Source organism: Grus americana, chromosome 15, assembly GCF_028858705.1.
Source record: "Grus americana isolate bGruAme1 chromosome 15, bGruAme1.mat, whole genome shotgun sequence".
Taxonomy (NCBI): domain Eukaryota; kingdom Metazoa; phylum Chordata; class Aves; order Gruiformes; family Gruidae; genus Grus; species Grus americana.
In genome coordinates, this window is record NC_072866.1 from 2,958,163 (window position 1) to 2,974,391 (window position 16,229).

At 46.6% G+C, this 16,229-nt stretch overlaps 1 protein-coding gene across 2 annotated transcripts in view; it reads right to left on the minus strand.

The window, feature by feature from the left end:
• The window catches only part of AXIN1 (axin 1), a 79,724-nt gene that overhangs the window by 26,100 nt on the left and 37,395 nt on the right, over positions 1-16,229 (minus strand). For both annotated transcript variants that reach the window (XM_054842784.1, XM_054842783.1), the window contains exon 3: positions 5,923-6,063. In XM_054842784.1, coding sequence (XP_054698759.1) covers positions 5,923-6,063 — 141 coding nt within the window. The remainder of the gene's footprint in view (positions 1-5,922; positions 6,064-16,229) is intronic.

The following is a 16,229-nucleotide window of genomic DNA, read 5'->3' on the forward strand; positions in this document are numbered from 1 at the left end:
TAAGGACAAAGGCCCATCTCCTGGTGACACCGGGTTATTTTGAGAAAAATCAACAAATGCAAAACCAAATGCCAGCCTGGAGCTTGGCAATTTGGAGCTTTCCTTTTGTATTTTACACATTTCCCCAATTCAGTAAAAGCAGCCGCTTGGGAAGGCCGTGCAATGCCACAGAAACAGCTGGAAATGAACGGGGGGGGATTTGGTTTGTCCGAAGTACCAAATAACCTCCACGCACACGCGCTGTCTCCTTCCAACCCTGCGGTGCAAACGAGCCAGTCCCAACGCATCTCACAAGGACAAGATGTTTGCACGGGCCAAACGGAGTTAGCACCTACCCCCCACCCCGCAATTGCCAAGCACAGCTGCTTCTCGACAACATAAGCCAAACAGTTTAACCAGCCGATTTTTAAAGTCGAGATGCCATTTGGCAAGGGAAACACAATTTATGGTGGCGTTTTGCCCGCAAAGCTCCCGAGTTACAAGCACCAGCCTGAGCAAGGACGGTCACCGTCAGCTCTCCGTGCCCGCTGCCCCGCTGGCTCCCTGGAAATGTGGGCGCAGGCAGAAATGCCACCAAATTACATCAGAAGAATGCAATTTCATGCAGTAACCCAGGCACTCAAAATTAAACGCCATTAAAATAAAATAAAACCCGTGATTAATGACAAGTGCTTTTTAGTAGGAAGACAAATGAGAGAACAGAAAATTAGCCAGGCTAATTACAGCTCTGGCTAGTGGCTGCAGGTAATGCGGGAGGAGGAAGAGCGCGTCTGGGAGCATCACCTCCGCTGCGCCCGGCAGTGACACGTTACGGGAGCAGAGCAATTTCCCCAAGCGTTGCTATACCGACAGGCGATTACGATAGCTTTCATTAGGCGGCTTCATTTTCTTTAATGACGAACCTCCATTTGAAAAATAACTTAAAAGAGTCACAACAGTTAAAGAGTTTCATTGCATCACGACGTGGCTTTTTCCAGACTGGATGGCAATAAAACAACTGGCAATTTTTACAGGGGGGAAAAAAAAAAAATAAACCTGGGGGATTATTTTAGCCATCGCTGGTCAGCATCAATAGACAACATTTCAGCTTAACCGCTGCACAAAACCCGGGCGCCAGAACACAACTCGCGCGCTAAAGCTGCACGGCCATTTGCGGGCAAAGCAGCATTATATTAGAAGGTGCAATTTTTCTTTCTTTCTCCTTTTTTTTTTTTTTTTTTTAATTCTCCCCAGCAGCAGTCCCAGCGGAAAGAGCGACTTTTGTTCCCAGCACAGTAGCGAAAGGCTGATAATGGCCTCTAATCTATCCGGCTTCAAACACATGTTCAGCCCCGCTGTGCTGCCTTTGATGTCATTTTAACTAGATTCCCCAATGCCACCTCTGAACTTGGAACATTCCTTCGTTCAATGTACTGTGCCAACTCAACCAGAGGAAGCAAATTCAAAGATAAGCACTTTAATTTTATCCCAACAAAACCTTATTCAATAGATGGTGGGAAAGCAAGGAAAACCAATACCGTACTTTTGTTTTCCTTTTGTCAGGTAGCTTGCTTTGAGATATTTTCAATAGATAGAGAAATAAAATATATATATATAAAAAAATCAAAACTTTTTTAGAGCATATCTACTTTTAAAATAAAACTTTCCCAAACTGTTTTTCCTTCTTTTGTCACGTGATTTTTCTCTAGCACCAGAAAGCTCTGTGCTGAAATGCAACGGGGTGTGGGGGGGGCAGCAAGAGTGTTTCTATCGTTTATTTACCGATAATGCAATCGGTTTGCTACTGGGGAGACGTGAGGGCTTCCTCTCCGAACCGACCTGCAAGAGCCTCTGGCGAGCAGGGAGGCTTTGCTGTGGCTCTGCAGTTGGACTCTTCTAACAAGGGCTGTCTTTGCTCCTCCATAGACAGCCTCCAAACCCAACCATTAAGCCTAACAAGCTGGAAATCATCATTGAGGATCTTTTAAATTAAAATGCTGTTAAGCTTGTTTAAATATAGCGGAACTCAAGGTCATTCTGGATCACTGGCCATAGGAAAGACAGGAAACAAATGCACAGCGAAGCTGATATTTTCTACCAATTACTCTTATCAAAGCACCACCGTCACTGAGAGACCCTTCTCACATAAAGAAGCGCAACGGGAAAATCACCAGGCATTTTGGCCAAAGGCCAGTCATCGGAGGAATAATATTTAATCTGCAAGGCGTTTTGAAGGAGCAACCACTGTCCTAAACCCCTTCACTGTGCGGAATGGCCATCCTCACTCTGGGGCTGGTTCGACTGGGATTGGGGAAGAGCAGGTATCCCTCCGGCACAGCTTGGAGCCGTGCCCCAGCCAAGCCCACCGACACCGAGGGCTTCCCAAGCACCCGGGAGGGAAGACAAAGCTCGTCTCCCAACCAAGATAAGCCAGGACAGATGATAAGACCCAGAGGAAGGAGTATTGTTGTTTAGTCACCACAACAGCGGGCTAAAGAGGAGACATTACCTTTTGTTTACCCATCTAAGCTCTTGCAGACAAAGAGAAGAAAGAAAGGGACCTAAGGCATTCCTCTGTCTGAATTGGAATATCACATGGTGATTTAATGCATTTCAGCTTCTGCCTGTCGCCTTCCTACCTGGATGTGCCTTAATTTCCCTTGAGTGTCTCTGTTCTCTGTTGTGACAACCCCCCCACCCAGAGGCCATCTCCTCCGCTTGGGGAAGTCGCTATCCGTCCGTGGGATTATCCGAGACAGCAAGAGCAGTTCAGAACTGCAGCGCAAATGCTGCCGCAAGCCCGGGGCAGGCTCCGAGCAGCTCAGGGTGAGGCAGAGCCCCAAAGCCCCGACCCACCACCGAACACCAGCGGTGAGCGACTCGGCCCCACCTGCGGCCACGGCACGCTTGCTGGGCCAGCGCTCGCCGGAGCCTTTCAGCGCGTCCTCTCCAGACCTTGCCTCCGCATAAACCAGCTAAAACAACACAGCTGCCGTGCCGATTATAAAAACAGGTTTCAGCAGAGAGGACCGGAGCTGTTTAGCCTACAAGGGCAGAGGAATTCCTATGACACAGGAAGACTGAAAAATAATCAGCGGAGCGCAGGCATTCAAGAGCGATGTTTTTTAAGCCACTCTAAAAGCAAACTCCTCGAACAACAGGGACTGATAACATATTCGTTATATAAATTCAACCCATTACAATAATATTTACCAGTGCTTGGAAAGACATCCTGTTGAAAGTTTGTCTTGTTAGGCAGGCATGCTTGTAGCTGGTACCACAGAAATGACTTTTAAAAACACGTAGGTGAGCTGGGTGCTCCCAAAAAGCCTGTGCCTGCCTCCCTGCGCCCCAGCTCAGGAGGCCAGACGGCCAGAGCATCGCCCAGGTCTTTGCTAGCGGCTTTCATAGCTGAGCTGCGCACGCAGCCGCATCCAAACCCCGCTCTGCCATGATCAATACCGCATCATAGCTTGGACAGGAGCTGGCGACAACTGCAATACATCAGAGTACGCGCAACCGCACAATGTGTTTGCCTTCTCCGCTGACTTGAGTTGGCCAACACTGGAAGAGCACGCCTTGCATCAAGCCATGCTCTGTGCGCCCGCCTGCCTCCCTGCTTTACTATTAGCGCTCCTCAATTAGCTGACGTTTGCATCCCGATTGTCCGGACGCATTCTCCGCCGATGGAGGGTCACGGAGGTTTCCGCCTTGGGATCACACCCAGTTCACGTGCTGCCTCGGAGCAGAAGCCGGATTTCTTCATTACTGAGCTTGACTGCTGTACGTAAACAGGACGCGCAGGGAAGAACCTCGCTCATCAGCAAACGAGGCTTTTATTGCCGTTTTCCTCAGAGGAGGCCTAAATTCAAAGAACCGAGACATGCAAGTCTTGTCAAGCAGCAGGAGTCCCTTCTTTAACCTGCGTCTGGTTGTTCTTCATTTTTGCTGCCTTGAGCAATTCTGCAAAAATTCCTTTGAAACTCGGGAGGCAGATAGATTCAGCAATGCCATGTAAAAACTGAACAAAACCTGGTGCTGGAGTTTTAAAGGACATAATGAAGAGCAAGTCTTGAAAGCAGACAGAGTCTTTATAAGTCAAAGGTCAAGGCTGTATGTCCAGAATTCCAATTTGAGGATAAATCTGCACGCTTCCAGTTTGAGATGCACGGAAAGAAAGATCACAGGTTTACCCCTATGATTTTTGAGACTTACTTAAAATGAACCACTGAGATTGGGCTAGTTATTAGCAGAAGGCAGCGCACGTAGCACTGGTAATTAAAGTCCTAGAAGCAGCCTATGGTGGGCATAGAAGGGATAAAATGCCTAAAGGAAAAAGGAGCAAAGAATAAAGAATGCATAGGATGGTCAAACAGAAATTAATCTGCCTGTGAAAGAAATAAATTATGGCTACTGAAATAAAAATTAGCAGGGTGAAGAACTCTGGCATAAATGATCACAACTTATTGCAGGTATAACCATCAGTGCAACCCCATGAGCCCGCTGGACCAGTGGAAAAGGAAATGCTAAAAGCTAATTAATTTTGAAGAGCTCTTACATCTGTCTCTCCTGATAACAAGAAGTTACATGACCCCTGCTAGCTTCAGAGTACTCCTCCATACAAATTGATGAATACGAAGAATCGCAGAAGGATGTGGCAAAGCAGCTGGACTTGTATCAAACAGCCTTTAATTAGCGCTCCTCTACAACTTTCAGTCCCGGGGGCATCCTCTGCCTCCCGTGCCCCTTTGGCCAAGGGCTGCCTCCTCCATTTTGCAACAGGACGCGGATAAGGTGTGAGGAGCTGGTGGCAGCGAGCAGAGCGGACTCGATAGCTGCTCCTAAATGGCTCCGAGCCTCCACAGAGCCGGAGACAAGCACGCTACAGGCTCACACAGAGCTGGCACGGCAGAGCAGAAGCCCCCTTACCATGTCGCACGTTCCCCAGCTCACTCTGTTAACTGAGGGCAGGTGGGGAACTGTCGCAGCATCTGTTAACAACATCCATGACACAGGCTGGAAAGTTTCTCCAACAAGGTCTGACAGCTCCTGACAGTCACAGTGATGCTAAACGAGCCTCTTGGAGGACTTTGTGTTTACAGCACTGCCGTTAATAAAACCCTCTCCTAATTCTGTAAACCGCTCATCTTTCGCTTGAAGAATCAAAGGGTTTCTGCTCTACAGAAAGACACTTTGCATTGCACTCCGAAAAAACAGAGCAAATGTTGAATATTTTTGCCCAAATCCTTTTTTTAATCACAGAGATGCAGTCACAACAAAATCTTGTAGCCACGTTGTGCTCCCTTTGCAGACTATCTTTAAGAAAGATATCTCATGGGTGAGATACAGGGCACTGTCGTGAAGGTAGGAACTAGAAAAAAGCAAAAAAAGATCGGAGGGGACTTATCGGTACAAGTTGTGTTAAAGTGCAGTGGTCACCAGACATGAACTAGAACTGGTTGGTCACCAATCCTACTGAAGAGCAATTGCACACTGAGCACAGTTTGGCAGCAAAAAACCTCAAGAGGAGAAATGAGTAAAAAGCTCTGGCTGACATTCAGAAGATACTGCATCTCAAATCACTTTACAAAGTCATCCAACATTTCCAATGTTTCTTGCACCTGGAAACATTTGCAACATCAAATGGTTTGAGTGAACTAAAAGAAATGATAGCCAGGCAAGGTGCAAAAAACATTGCAGGAACTCTGACTATCGTTTCTTTTAGTTCACTCAAACCATTTGATGTTGCAAGTGTTTCCAAGACCAGCAAGGCTGAGTAGCATGCACAGTGACAAAAAACCCCCACTTGAAAAGAAAGCAAGAATGATCATGACCTTGCTCTAGTCAGATATTCCCCCAAAGCCTCCCCAAGACTAACACGACATCAGCACCACCCCTAAAGAAACAAACACGCTATTGTCCCACCAGAGTGGAGTTACTTACACGCTGCTGTCCGTCAGCGACATCGTATCGGCATCACTGGACATGCTCTGCTGCTCGCTGTCATTGGCACTGGTCGCTGGTGCCAAAGCGTAGCCCGTGTTGACATAGTATGGGTTAACAGGCTCTCTCCATGACCCATGTCTGCAAGAAAAATGAAAGAGTCAAATTAGAAGGACACAACCTTGGCCATACACTGCATCACTGGGCAGGAGGACTCTGCCTGGAGCCCCAGCATCGGTGACAGGCTACAGAATAAGCTGTGTTCATGCTAAGTTGCACTGAGAGAACCATAAACAATTTGACTTGTAACTGGAAGCAAAAGGGAATTCATGGAGAAATGAAGATGATACTGTTAGAGATGAAGAAGGGAGGGAACAAGACTATATGGAAGAAGTCCAGTTCCCATCAGGATTTATGGTGTCCATTGGCTAACTGCTTAGCATTGTCATTCTATGAGAAAGGCAGCACATCTAAAAGCAATACCTAGATAATAAGACAGCATTTTTCTTAGTCAAAACAGCCTTCCGCTCTTCCAACGGCAAGGAATGTGTAGCATGGCTCACCCATTCTAGGCTTGTCTTTCCATCCCTCTTTACTCCACCACGTTTACGAAGGGAGGGAGGTAAAGCGAGAAATGGCCGTTGCTTACAAGGTAGTACCCTAAAGTCGACCTCAAACGTCACTCTCGGGTACATCAAACACTTGCAAATTCCACCAGGAAGGACCATCTACTCACACCGGCTTTTCCAATGGACAATCTGTTTATGGATGTATGGAGGGCAGTTTGTACACAACCACACGCCTTGTCCTGCAGACCGATTGCTCAAGTTCACATGCGGGCAGGCCAACCTCCTTCTCTTAAACAAAATGGTAGGAGAGAGACTGCCTGCATGAGCTAGCTTGGGAAGCGAGTTCCTCGCTCAGGAGACCTGCGTTAGTGGTGAAGCAACCTGTGAAGCAAGCAGGCAAGAGCTCCTTCACACCGACTCTGCCGCTGGCACAGAACAGCTACTGCTGCCAACATGCCTCCAGCTCTGCTACACCGCAGGACAGTCAGGCCAGGCAGGCATCTTCTTGTCACTGCAAGTCATTTTGTAACTTGCCAGGAGGAGGAACAAGCTGAGAAGTTCACACCAGCACAGCAACACAGGGTCACTTAATCCCCCACTACCCCCCTGTGTGAAGAGCAGCATTTGTAAGATATCTTGAAGCTGATGAATTCCTGGGTTTTCCAAGCTCTGTTACCAGTTCTGAAAATCAGAGTCCTGTTTTAATTCAGGTCACTAAGCTCATCAGCATGATCTTTTATTTAGTAACTCAGTAACCGGCACCTAGTTGATGTGGTTTGTAAAGGACCTTGAGCAAACACCTCCAAGGAGGACACATCATGCAATTTGTGCTTCCCCGTTCTGCTGCGCAGAGCTTTTCTGGCTGTACTGCAGAGGTCAAAGTCCTACAGACAACAGAAAACAGTCCCTGCCCTGATGAGTTTAGATTTAGATAAGACAAGGAAACCCATGAGAAACGCACAGATGGAAGGAGCAGAGGCAAGGAAGACACCAGCAAAGGCAAAATTTGGCAGTTTCTTCATATTTGCACAGAGTACGAACACAGGATAGCCACAATCCATTTAAGGTAGAGGTCTTCAGAATGATTTATGTGTAATATGGTATGCGGTGTACAAGGATGGGAGCATTACCAAAGTATTTTAGAACCTGAATTTGACAGGGATAAAGCCTTCAGCTAGCACATTGCTCATACAGCTCCTATTCACCATGCCCTTCTGCTCCTACAAACAGAACCAGACAATCTTCCTTGTAATTCAAGACGTCACGGATGTTCACTGGTCACTAAGAAAAATCGTATTGTTTTAGGTCCACTATGGGGTCAGAAACAAATTACCCTCCTATTCTCACAAAGAGAAAACAATTATTTTGCTTCCCACAAACCAACAAAGACTCCAAGCTATTTCTCCTCGGAGGATGAAGCTCAGTGTAGCTGCAGAGCAGCGCAAAGAGCATCCAAAACGGAGTCAGCTAAGGTTTTTCACGACTGTCTGAGGCAAAGGGAGCTTTGTGAGGGTTCTCCACACTCAGGTGCAGTACAGAGCCGGTTGGGTACGAACGCTTTCGGGCACCTTGGGATGGCGAGTCACCACGGACATCATCTAGCACACAAACTTTCTGACTGTCACTGCAAATGTGCACTGGAGGAACCTTATTGCTATACTCCATCAGATTTCAGAACAGCTTTCTGGGGCAAATATTTAAGGCTGGAAATAATTGAACAAGTTCACCCTAAAACCCAAGGTATAATAAGTGAAAACCTTACCACCCCCCTTCACCGGTTTTCCTCTTGGATAACGGTCAGTTCCGAACATTAAAGGAGCGCTGTGCAGTGCAACTCTCCTGTCAAATCCGATATGACAGTTGCGTGATGGAGGCTGATACAACCTCTTAAATTGAGGCAGGAATGATGGATAGCTCAGGCCTTCCCTGCGGGCAAAGACAAGGATGCCTTTTTGGATAACCCAATTAAAATAGAGCACCAACTTCTAGTGGACCTTCTGCCAGGACTGTCTGGAAGTGGCATGGATTATTCTCGCAGTATATTAAGAAAGCACTATGATATATAGAATAAAATGCACAGATCAATCAATTTCTCCTTTGTATCTGCTGATACCAAGACGGAGCAGCAGAGAGCATCTGAAAAGTTCGTCGGCTATGGATCTGAGATGGCTGAAGGAACCAAGAGCGAGCAGCGGGTGTCTGGCATTCTCCTCCAGCAGCAGCTGGAGGAGTTGGGATGGACGGGCTCTCCTGCAGTACTCCACGGCTGTGGGCTTCCCACTGAGGATGCAGGCAAGAGTTTGGGCACAACTGTTGTATTTAGCTAAAATTACACACTTAAGCATGTATACAACAGGGATTACTTCCATTTTAGCTCTGCCTCTAATACATCAATGCAAATGTAAACTTTCAGTAAGCGTAAGTAGACGGAAAGGGTATAGGATTTCAAAGCAATCATAACAGGTTACATTACTTTTGAGGAATCCATTTGTATTCAATCCTTCTCCTAATGTTCCCTCTCCCTGACAACTCTCTTCAGCTGGCTCGTATCACTATTTGAATGTTTTGTGCCGTGCCTCTGAAGAACGCTTTCAACATCTATTAGGAGGAAAACATTAAAGGAATACGGAGTCTAACAAAAAAAACCCCTGGTCACTTCTGATCTGGGAGGGGAGGCTGCTTTAAAAGGGATACAGGCGCACTCAGAGCGATTTGAAATGTCAGCTAAAAACCTCACATACCGAGCTCTATGTGCTGATAAGGGCGATAAAAGGAAAGGTGAGCATTTAAAGTTAGACTTCACAAAAATTCCTGCAGACTTCCGGATTTTTTTTTTTTTTTTTAAACAGAAAGAGCAATGAACGGTTTTGAAATGAACACAGAACATTTCACACATCGCAGAAATACAGCTGCACGTCTCTTTTGCAGCTCTCAGTTGCTCAACCCTCAAAATAATCACATAGGGAACAATTATAATAGAGATCACAGCGACCCAAGTAAGTGAACCTGACCAGCTGCCTTTTCTTTGCATAAAGCCCTCCACGGATCACTGTCAATTCTGGTAATGCTGACAAGGACCAAAACTGTTGTAGAAAACCAGCAAGCATCTCCTTAGGGCTTCCTCCTACCTGTTCAGAGTTTATTTTGCATGTTGTCTTGGCTGTATCCCACCCCCAAATCTCCCGCTCCTCCAGCAAAACCAGCACACAGCACTCTGAACATGAGCACCGTCACATCTTGGAGCTTCAATGTAAGTGAGAAGAGAGGTGAGGTCCTCTTCGGTTGTCTTGCCCTAGCTGGAGATCCCACTGCATCGTGAGTCCCTAAGGGCATCCTTCTCCTTCCAGCCTGGGATCTCCAGTCTCCTTCACAGAACTCAAAGATGCAATGTCCCAAATTTTTGCCAAACATGCTACTCTTTACTCTTGGCAAAAAAGAGGGTGCTCTGGCTGGCACTGGGGAAGCGTTGCATCACCTTCAGAATCCACATCGGGAGAAAGAGCTCACAGATCCTGCCCGCAAGCCTAAATCCCACTCCCTTCGGTTCTCAGCATTTACGTACCTCCTTCACTGATGTTCTTCATCAAGCATGGAAATAAAAGCTAAGGTGAGAAGGAAACTTCCTTGGAGATGAAAGACCTGTAGGCAACTAATTTCTGCAGAACTTAAATTTTCACTGGAGGGAATAAATTGCACAACACTCTATTGGCAGGTCTGTGAGACACGGTCTTCCCAAGTTTGCTAGCAGTTCGTTCCAGTGTGGCTGGAGCAGCTCCTAGCCTAACAGGAAAGCTGATCAGATCCATCAGTTTTCATTGCTACCATCTTCACCTCTAACACTGAATTTTTATGACACTGACACTTTCTGGAAGAAAATTTTTACTCAAAAGAATTGAAGTTGTGATAGAATTCAGGCAGGCTGGCAGTCCTCCTCTTGCAAGGGTCCCCCACGTGCCGGACCCCGAGATAAGTGCATCTCCAAACTCCCTGGTGGCATGACGAGGCACGTCTAAACCCCTGCACTATCAAGGAAGCAGCACTAGGTCATAGCAAACCCAAGAGATAAAGGCTCACGAAGCTGACAACCACAAAACCCCAACGCATTCTGCTTACATTCTCCCAAACAGCGCTTCCAGAGGATCTTCTCCTGTGACATATTCTGAACCTTTGGTCAACAGGGTTTGGGTCAGCAGCTCATTTTTAACATGGGAGAAATTCCGTTTTCTACACAGCTGAAGCCACAAGGCAGCTGGTAATCACCCAAACTTCATGAGATGCCTTGGAAAGCTCCAAGCTGTAGAAGTGGGGCCGAGGGCACATCCCAGGGAAGGACATCCCAAAACAGGCTCTGCAGAAACTCAGGATCTCTCACCACAGCTGACAGCAGGTCGAGGAGCTGTCCCACCCTCTCTCCCACGCAGCAGCAAGGAACCTCACGGCAGGACATGACTCCTCTTTTGGTGGGTGATGTCTGAGGTGAGGGATGGTGCCCAGAGAACACAGAGCAGGGCTGCGACTCAACGAGACCCAGTTACCAAGTCTCTGCGCTCCCACCTCGCTTTTTCACACCGACTTCTGACGACTTAGTTTAAACTTTTATAGTCCTGGGTTTTTAAAGATGACTATTTCCAGAACTACGTTTGCAAGAGGAAACCAGGACTAAGCCCTACACTTATTTGGTGTCTCTGGTCGTTTTGCCTTCATGACTGGGAGGACACAGTCTAATGCTGAGACATCCTCCCAGCTCATGTTAACATCTCCCGTTTATTCAGTGTGAAAAAATTAATTTTTCCATTAAAAAACTTACATACTTCCACCCAAGAAAAAAATAATAAAGCTTTCAAAATGACAGCTTGCTGAGTCTCCGGCTGGCCAGACACAATCAAGCAGAGCTCCCTGACTTCCCATACTTACATCTACTAACAAGTGGGCGACTGTCACATCCTTCATGCAATACCATATTTCACTATCACAACCAGTCAATCAAATTAAAAGGTGCACATGTTAGCTTATGATGTACGAGCCGAAGCAAATCCCTTCAGCGTATTTAAATAGCACGTGCTGACAAGAGCGTCCGAGCGGCAGGGTCACCTTTAAATGAGGGATTAGAACAACATCCACCAAGAAGTCTGACGTACAAGATTATATTAATCTACCACCTCAACAGAAAAGGCTCCATTTCCAATCCATGGTACCAACGACCATCCCAAAAGTCACACCATACTGGGTATAAAACTATTAGAAACCTCCCAAAGCATTCACAGCGTTCCCCAATACATCATCACGGGCATGTTTTGGAGCTAAGAACAAAATGCCCATGAAGATGCAAAGCTGAAAACTTCTACTCCTGACTGGATTTAACCTGAACTAAAGACGCAAAGTCTGCTCAAGAGGTTAAAATTGGGGGTTTAGATAATAATTTGATTGCAGATCCTTGGGGCTGCTCCACTTAAAACTCTTCCCTGTTACCCCAGGTACTCAGACATCGCTGTGCATCTCAACTTTATCACTGCCAACGTCAAGCTAATCGCATGTGTTCTAGGCAAGGGCAGCTTCTTCAAAGATCACATCAATTCTGGACAAGTTAATCTGTTCTTTGAGGTCTCCAGATGGTTCTTGCCAAGAAAGTTCACTTCCAGCCCTGCAGCCGACGAGCGCAGCAGCCCCAGCGCTCTGCAGAGCATTACAAAGGAACCAGATCAAAGTTGTGTCTTACAAAAAAAAAAAAGAAATCTGAAGTTTGAAAAGCAACAGCAGCCTGTCACTTGTAGGCTTAAAGACGACTTCTGCATGCTCCAGCTATCAGGGAATTTATGATTACAGTCTGGCTTTTAAAAGCTGATGAAAAAACCGACGCTCTTTAGCGCTCTTTGCCTTTGCAAATCTGTATCTTCTTCCGTGCTTATTCATCCTCCCACGCTGGAGGAAGGAGGGAAATAAATAAAAACTTAACTAAAAGTACAGATAAGGGCTCTTCTTCTCTCTTATTCTAAGGCATTCGATTCCATTTTAGGAGTACATGGAGATTATTTTATGGGAAGCTTCAGTAATTATTGCAAAGTATTTAAGTACAGTTACAAAAGCTAAACCCAAGATCCACCAGCCTGAGTTTCCAATTTCTCACTCCTTTGCATTTACCGAGGACATACTACTTCTGAGGCAGGACTAAGGTACAGAAGATGCATTCATTGAAACCAATAATTTAGACTGTAGGATACAGCAAGGTGGGTGAGAAAAGTGATTTAGAATTTGTTAGAATCTAGGAAGGAAGCTGAAATACAGGAAATAAATTGTTTGCCTTAGGAGGCAAATAAAGACTAGACAGGCTAAATACTGGGGCTGTATTGCCCTATCACTGCGGTAAACTTCTTAGGAAAAGCTTTCAGACAACAGGATGCAACCACTGTTTTCCAAGGAAACTGCAGAACAAGTCCCTCAGGATTTCATCTGACCGTGCATCCACAAATAAGCCCTCCCGGCTCCTCCTTCCCAACAGAGGCAAGGCTGTGCTCATTCATCACCCCAATGTAATGCTGTATTTTGTCCATTAGTGACAGACTTAAAATTAAAACTGTAAAAAACCAATTTTGACACACAATAAAGTCGAGTCCTTCCAAAAACCAATGCACATTTTCTCTAGAATAAGACCAAACCCCTCATTTATTTAATAGCTTAATGCACAAGAAACAAATTAAAAGAGAAACTATGGGCAACACAATGTCTGCACATCAATTAACAGGACACTTGGATCATCTTCCTGAACTAAAGCGAACATTGCAGAACATTTTGTTCCATATCTAACAATAACAGGTATCTGCTTAGATTCATTTCAACATATTAGTCTGAATTTATACCATAACATCGTTGTTTTTTTCTTTTAAATGGTGACATGATTAATATGAATCCTCATCCATTACAAAATGTTGACATTAAATAGGGACATTTTCTATAAAATATACAGGATATTTGGCTGCATTAATTGTGATTGCACAAGAGCCTTACTGCTTTGGAGCAGCCTGGCTCCATCAGTCATTCAAAAGCCTCTGTAGTGACTTAAGAAGCTACAAAACCACGGCAAACCCAGCATCTCCTGTGAGCATTATGGATACCTGGGGTATGTTGCTCCCACCCATAAGCCACACTCGCCTCCATGTCATGGCCTCTGTCAGACAACACGTCACAGGAGAATTATTTTTAATATTTTATTGGGACACAATCAAGCTCATACAAGGATGTGCTGAACATCCACACATGTGGCCAGAAGTTGCCTTAATACCTAAATTTGTGACCGATGTTAAAATGCATCCCAAGTGCAGTGAGAGGACCTTGACCTTGGGGATCAAATCCTGACACCTCCAGAAGAGACAGGATGACGTGCACAAAAAGGAATGTCAGAACAGAAGCACCCATGTGCTTTAAGGTCGTGTTTTGCATTAAAATAAATACAAACCTTTTCAAATCACAGGGCCCGTCTACACGAGCCTTGCAGCGTGCCCAGGAGCTGGGCTTCCCATCCCCACGCAGGGGATGTCGTGCTCCAGCGCGCTCTCGGTGCGCTCCAGATGCCCAAGGGTTTGGGTGAGAACCAGCCCAAAGGAAACCCCCCTGAAATGAGCGGGACCCCAGTCCTCACCCCTCACTCTCTGACCCTCCCAACGTGCTCTCCCTGGGCCACGGGGCTCGCTAGCGCCCACGCAGGCACTGATGTCTTCTGCTTTCCCCTCGCTTAAGCTGAGAGCTGGGGAAAATTCAGCAACAAGACCTTTCTGCTCCGCTAATTGGCTTCGCAGAGTGAAATGACATCTATGTTTAATACGTCGAGTGATTTTTTATATATGTGTGTGTGTGTGTGCGCGCGCGCACTCAAGGGGATGAACACATACAGTAGCCATTTCGGCACACGCAGCAGTGCCAGCTCTCACGTCTCTGCTTTCCCCGGTGACTCTCCCAGATAAATCAGGGCTAGTGGAGAGGAGGAACCCTCTGCAGAGAGCTAACGAGGGTCTCTGCATGGGCTCCTCTGCCTTTTCCCCACGGTTTCCCTTCCCTGGGAAGGCAGGCAGGGGAGCTGGGAGACGGAGTCGCGGAGGAAACATTTCTTCCCAGAAGGGGCAATACAACTGTGACGCTGCAGATGTAAAACCACCAGCAAACCCCCCAGCCGTTCAGAGCCTTCCACGTCACGCCGAGCGAGCGACCACCCGTCCCTTCCTCCCGCCCTGCCTGCCGCCCAGCACTGCTGCTCCCTTCGCAGATGAAATAAGCAGCCGAAAGCATCTCCCAGCTTTCCAGCCGCGGGCTGGCCGTGCAGACGCCCACGCAACACGGCTTCCAGCCCAGAGCATCCCCCTCACCCGCGCGGCGAGGGCCTTCGTGAAACAAATTACTTCCAAATGCCTGCCTCTGAGGCACGGGGAGGCAGGGAAGCCCAGGTTTATACCTGGGTCTGCTCATAACCTAAAGAAGGCAGCAGCTCCACTTAAAAACAGCACTGCCTGCAAACTATCAAATTAATCCCGGGATTTCAACAGCTTTTCTTCATTATTTTTCGTCTCAACCAAACCACAAATTTACTTAATGACTAAACCAGGCGAGCGAGTACTTTGTTTTCCAGACAACGGGAACCTTTCTAACGGGATCCAGGTTTTCAGAAAACACGTTTACCTAACGTCAGGCGAGGGAGAGGGTCCGTTTCTGAGATGCTTTTTTTAAACCCACCAGCATTGTGGTCAGGGTATCTCCAAGTCCCGAGCCCGGGGAGAGGCACTGAGCAGGGCGAGGAGGAATACAATAAGAACACTGTGTTCCAGGAATGATCGAATAAAGGCAAGAGCATGCTTTTGGCTAGCAGGATTCAGCGCTGTAACTCCGTCTGCCGCTTTTCTTCTCTGTCTGAAGCAACGTTGTTTGTCGACGCTTCTCTGAAATGGAAAGTATTTCCTCCTGCCTGCTCGTTCCAAGGAAAGATCTGAGGAGGCCTGGTATAACCAGGCAGAACTGGGGATTCTCCAGTGCCTCAACTCTTCTTTGCCAAAACTTCAGCTCAACAAGAAAGGGCTTACTAGAAAGAAATTACGAGCAGATTTCTCTGCAAGCTTAGTAACTTAAGACCAGGGCCTGTTGGATGAGTAAGTTTTTGGACAGAAGCAAAGCATCCAGCTTTGGCCAGTGACTCCAGACCATTCCCCTCCTTCCTACGTACCAACAGAACCTCTGGAGTGTTCAAGAACACAGGATGAGGGCAGGGACATCCGCAGGTACGTGGACCACACTGGGGAACAGGAGCTTTTGGAGTCAAAGTGCAAAGAAGACCGTCTGGGTTCAGTCCTTCCTTAGATCACCGAAGCTTTTCAGGAAGGCATAAATCCCAGCAATGCAATTTGTTGTCTGTATTGCTTTCAGGGATAAATGTCCCAATACTTAAACCACAACAGCGGTGTTGCCGATGGCTGAAGTGAAAGGGGAAGATATGCAACTCAAGGGGCCTCCATTTGACAAAGACTAGTCGCAGCTTTGACGTTAAACTTCTTGCTTGTATCGCTGGGCCACATAATGTAGCTGAGCCACACGACCGCAGACTTGCTAGCCTCACTTAAATCCTCATCCAAACAATGGCCTGAAACTCAATACTGATTAGCAATTTATTGCCAAAAACCTTGGTATTTTAATGAATTTACAAATTTGGGTGGCAAAAGAAACCAGTTGATACAATATTTTTGAACGTCTATGAGGCACCTT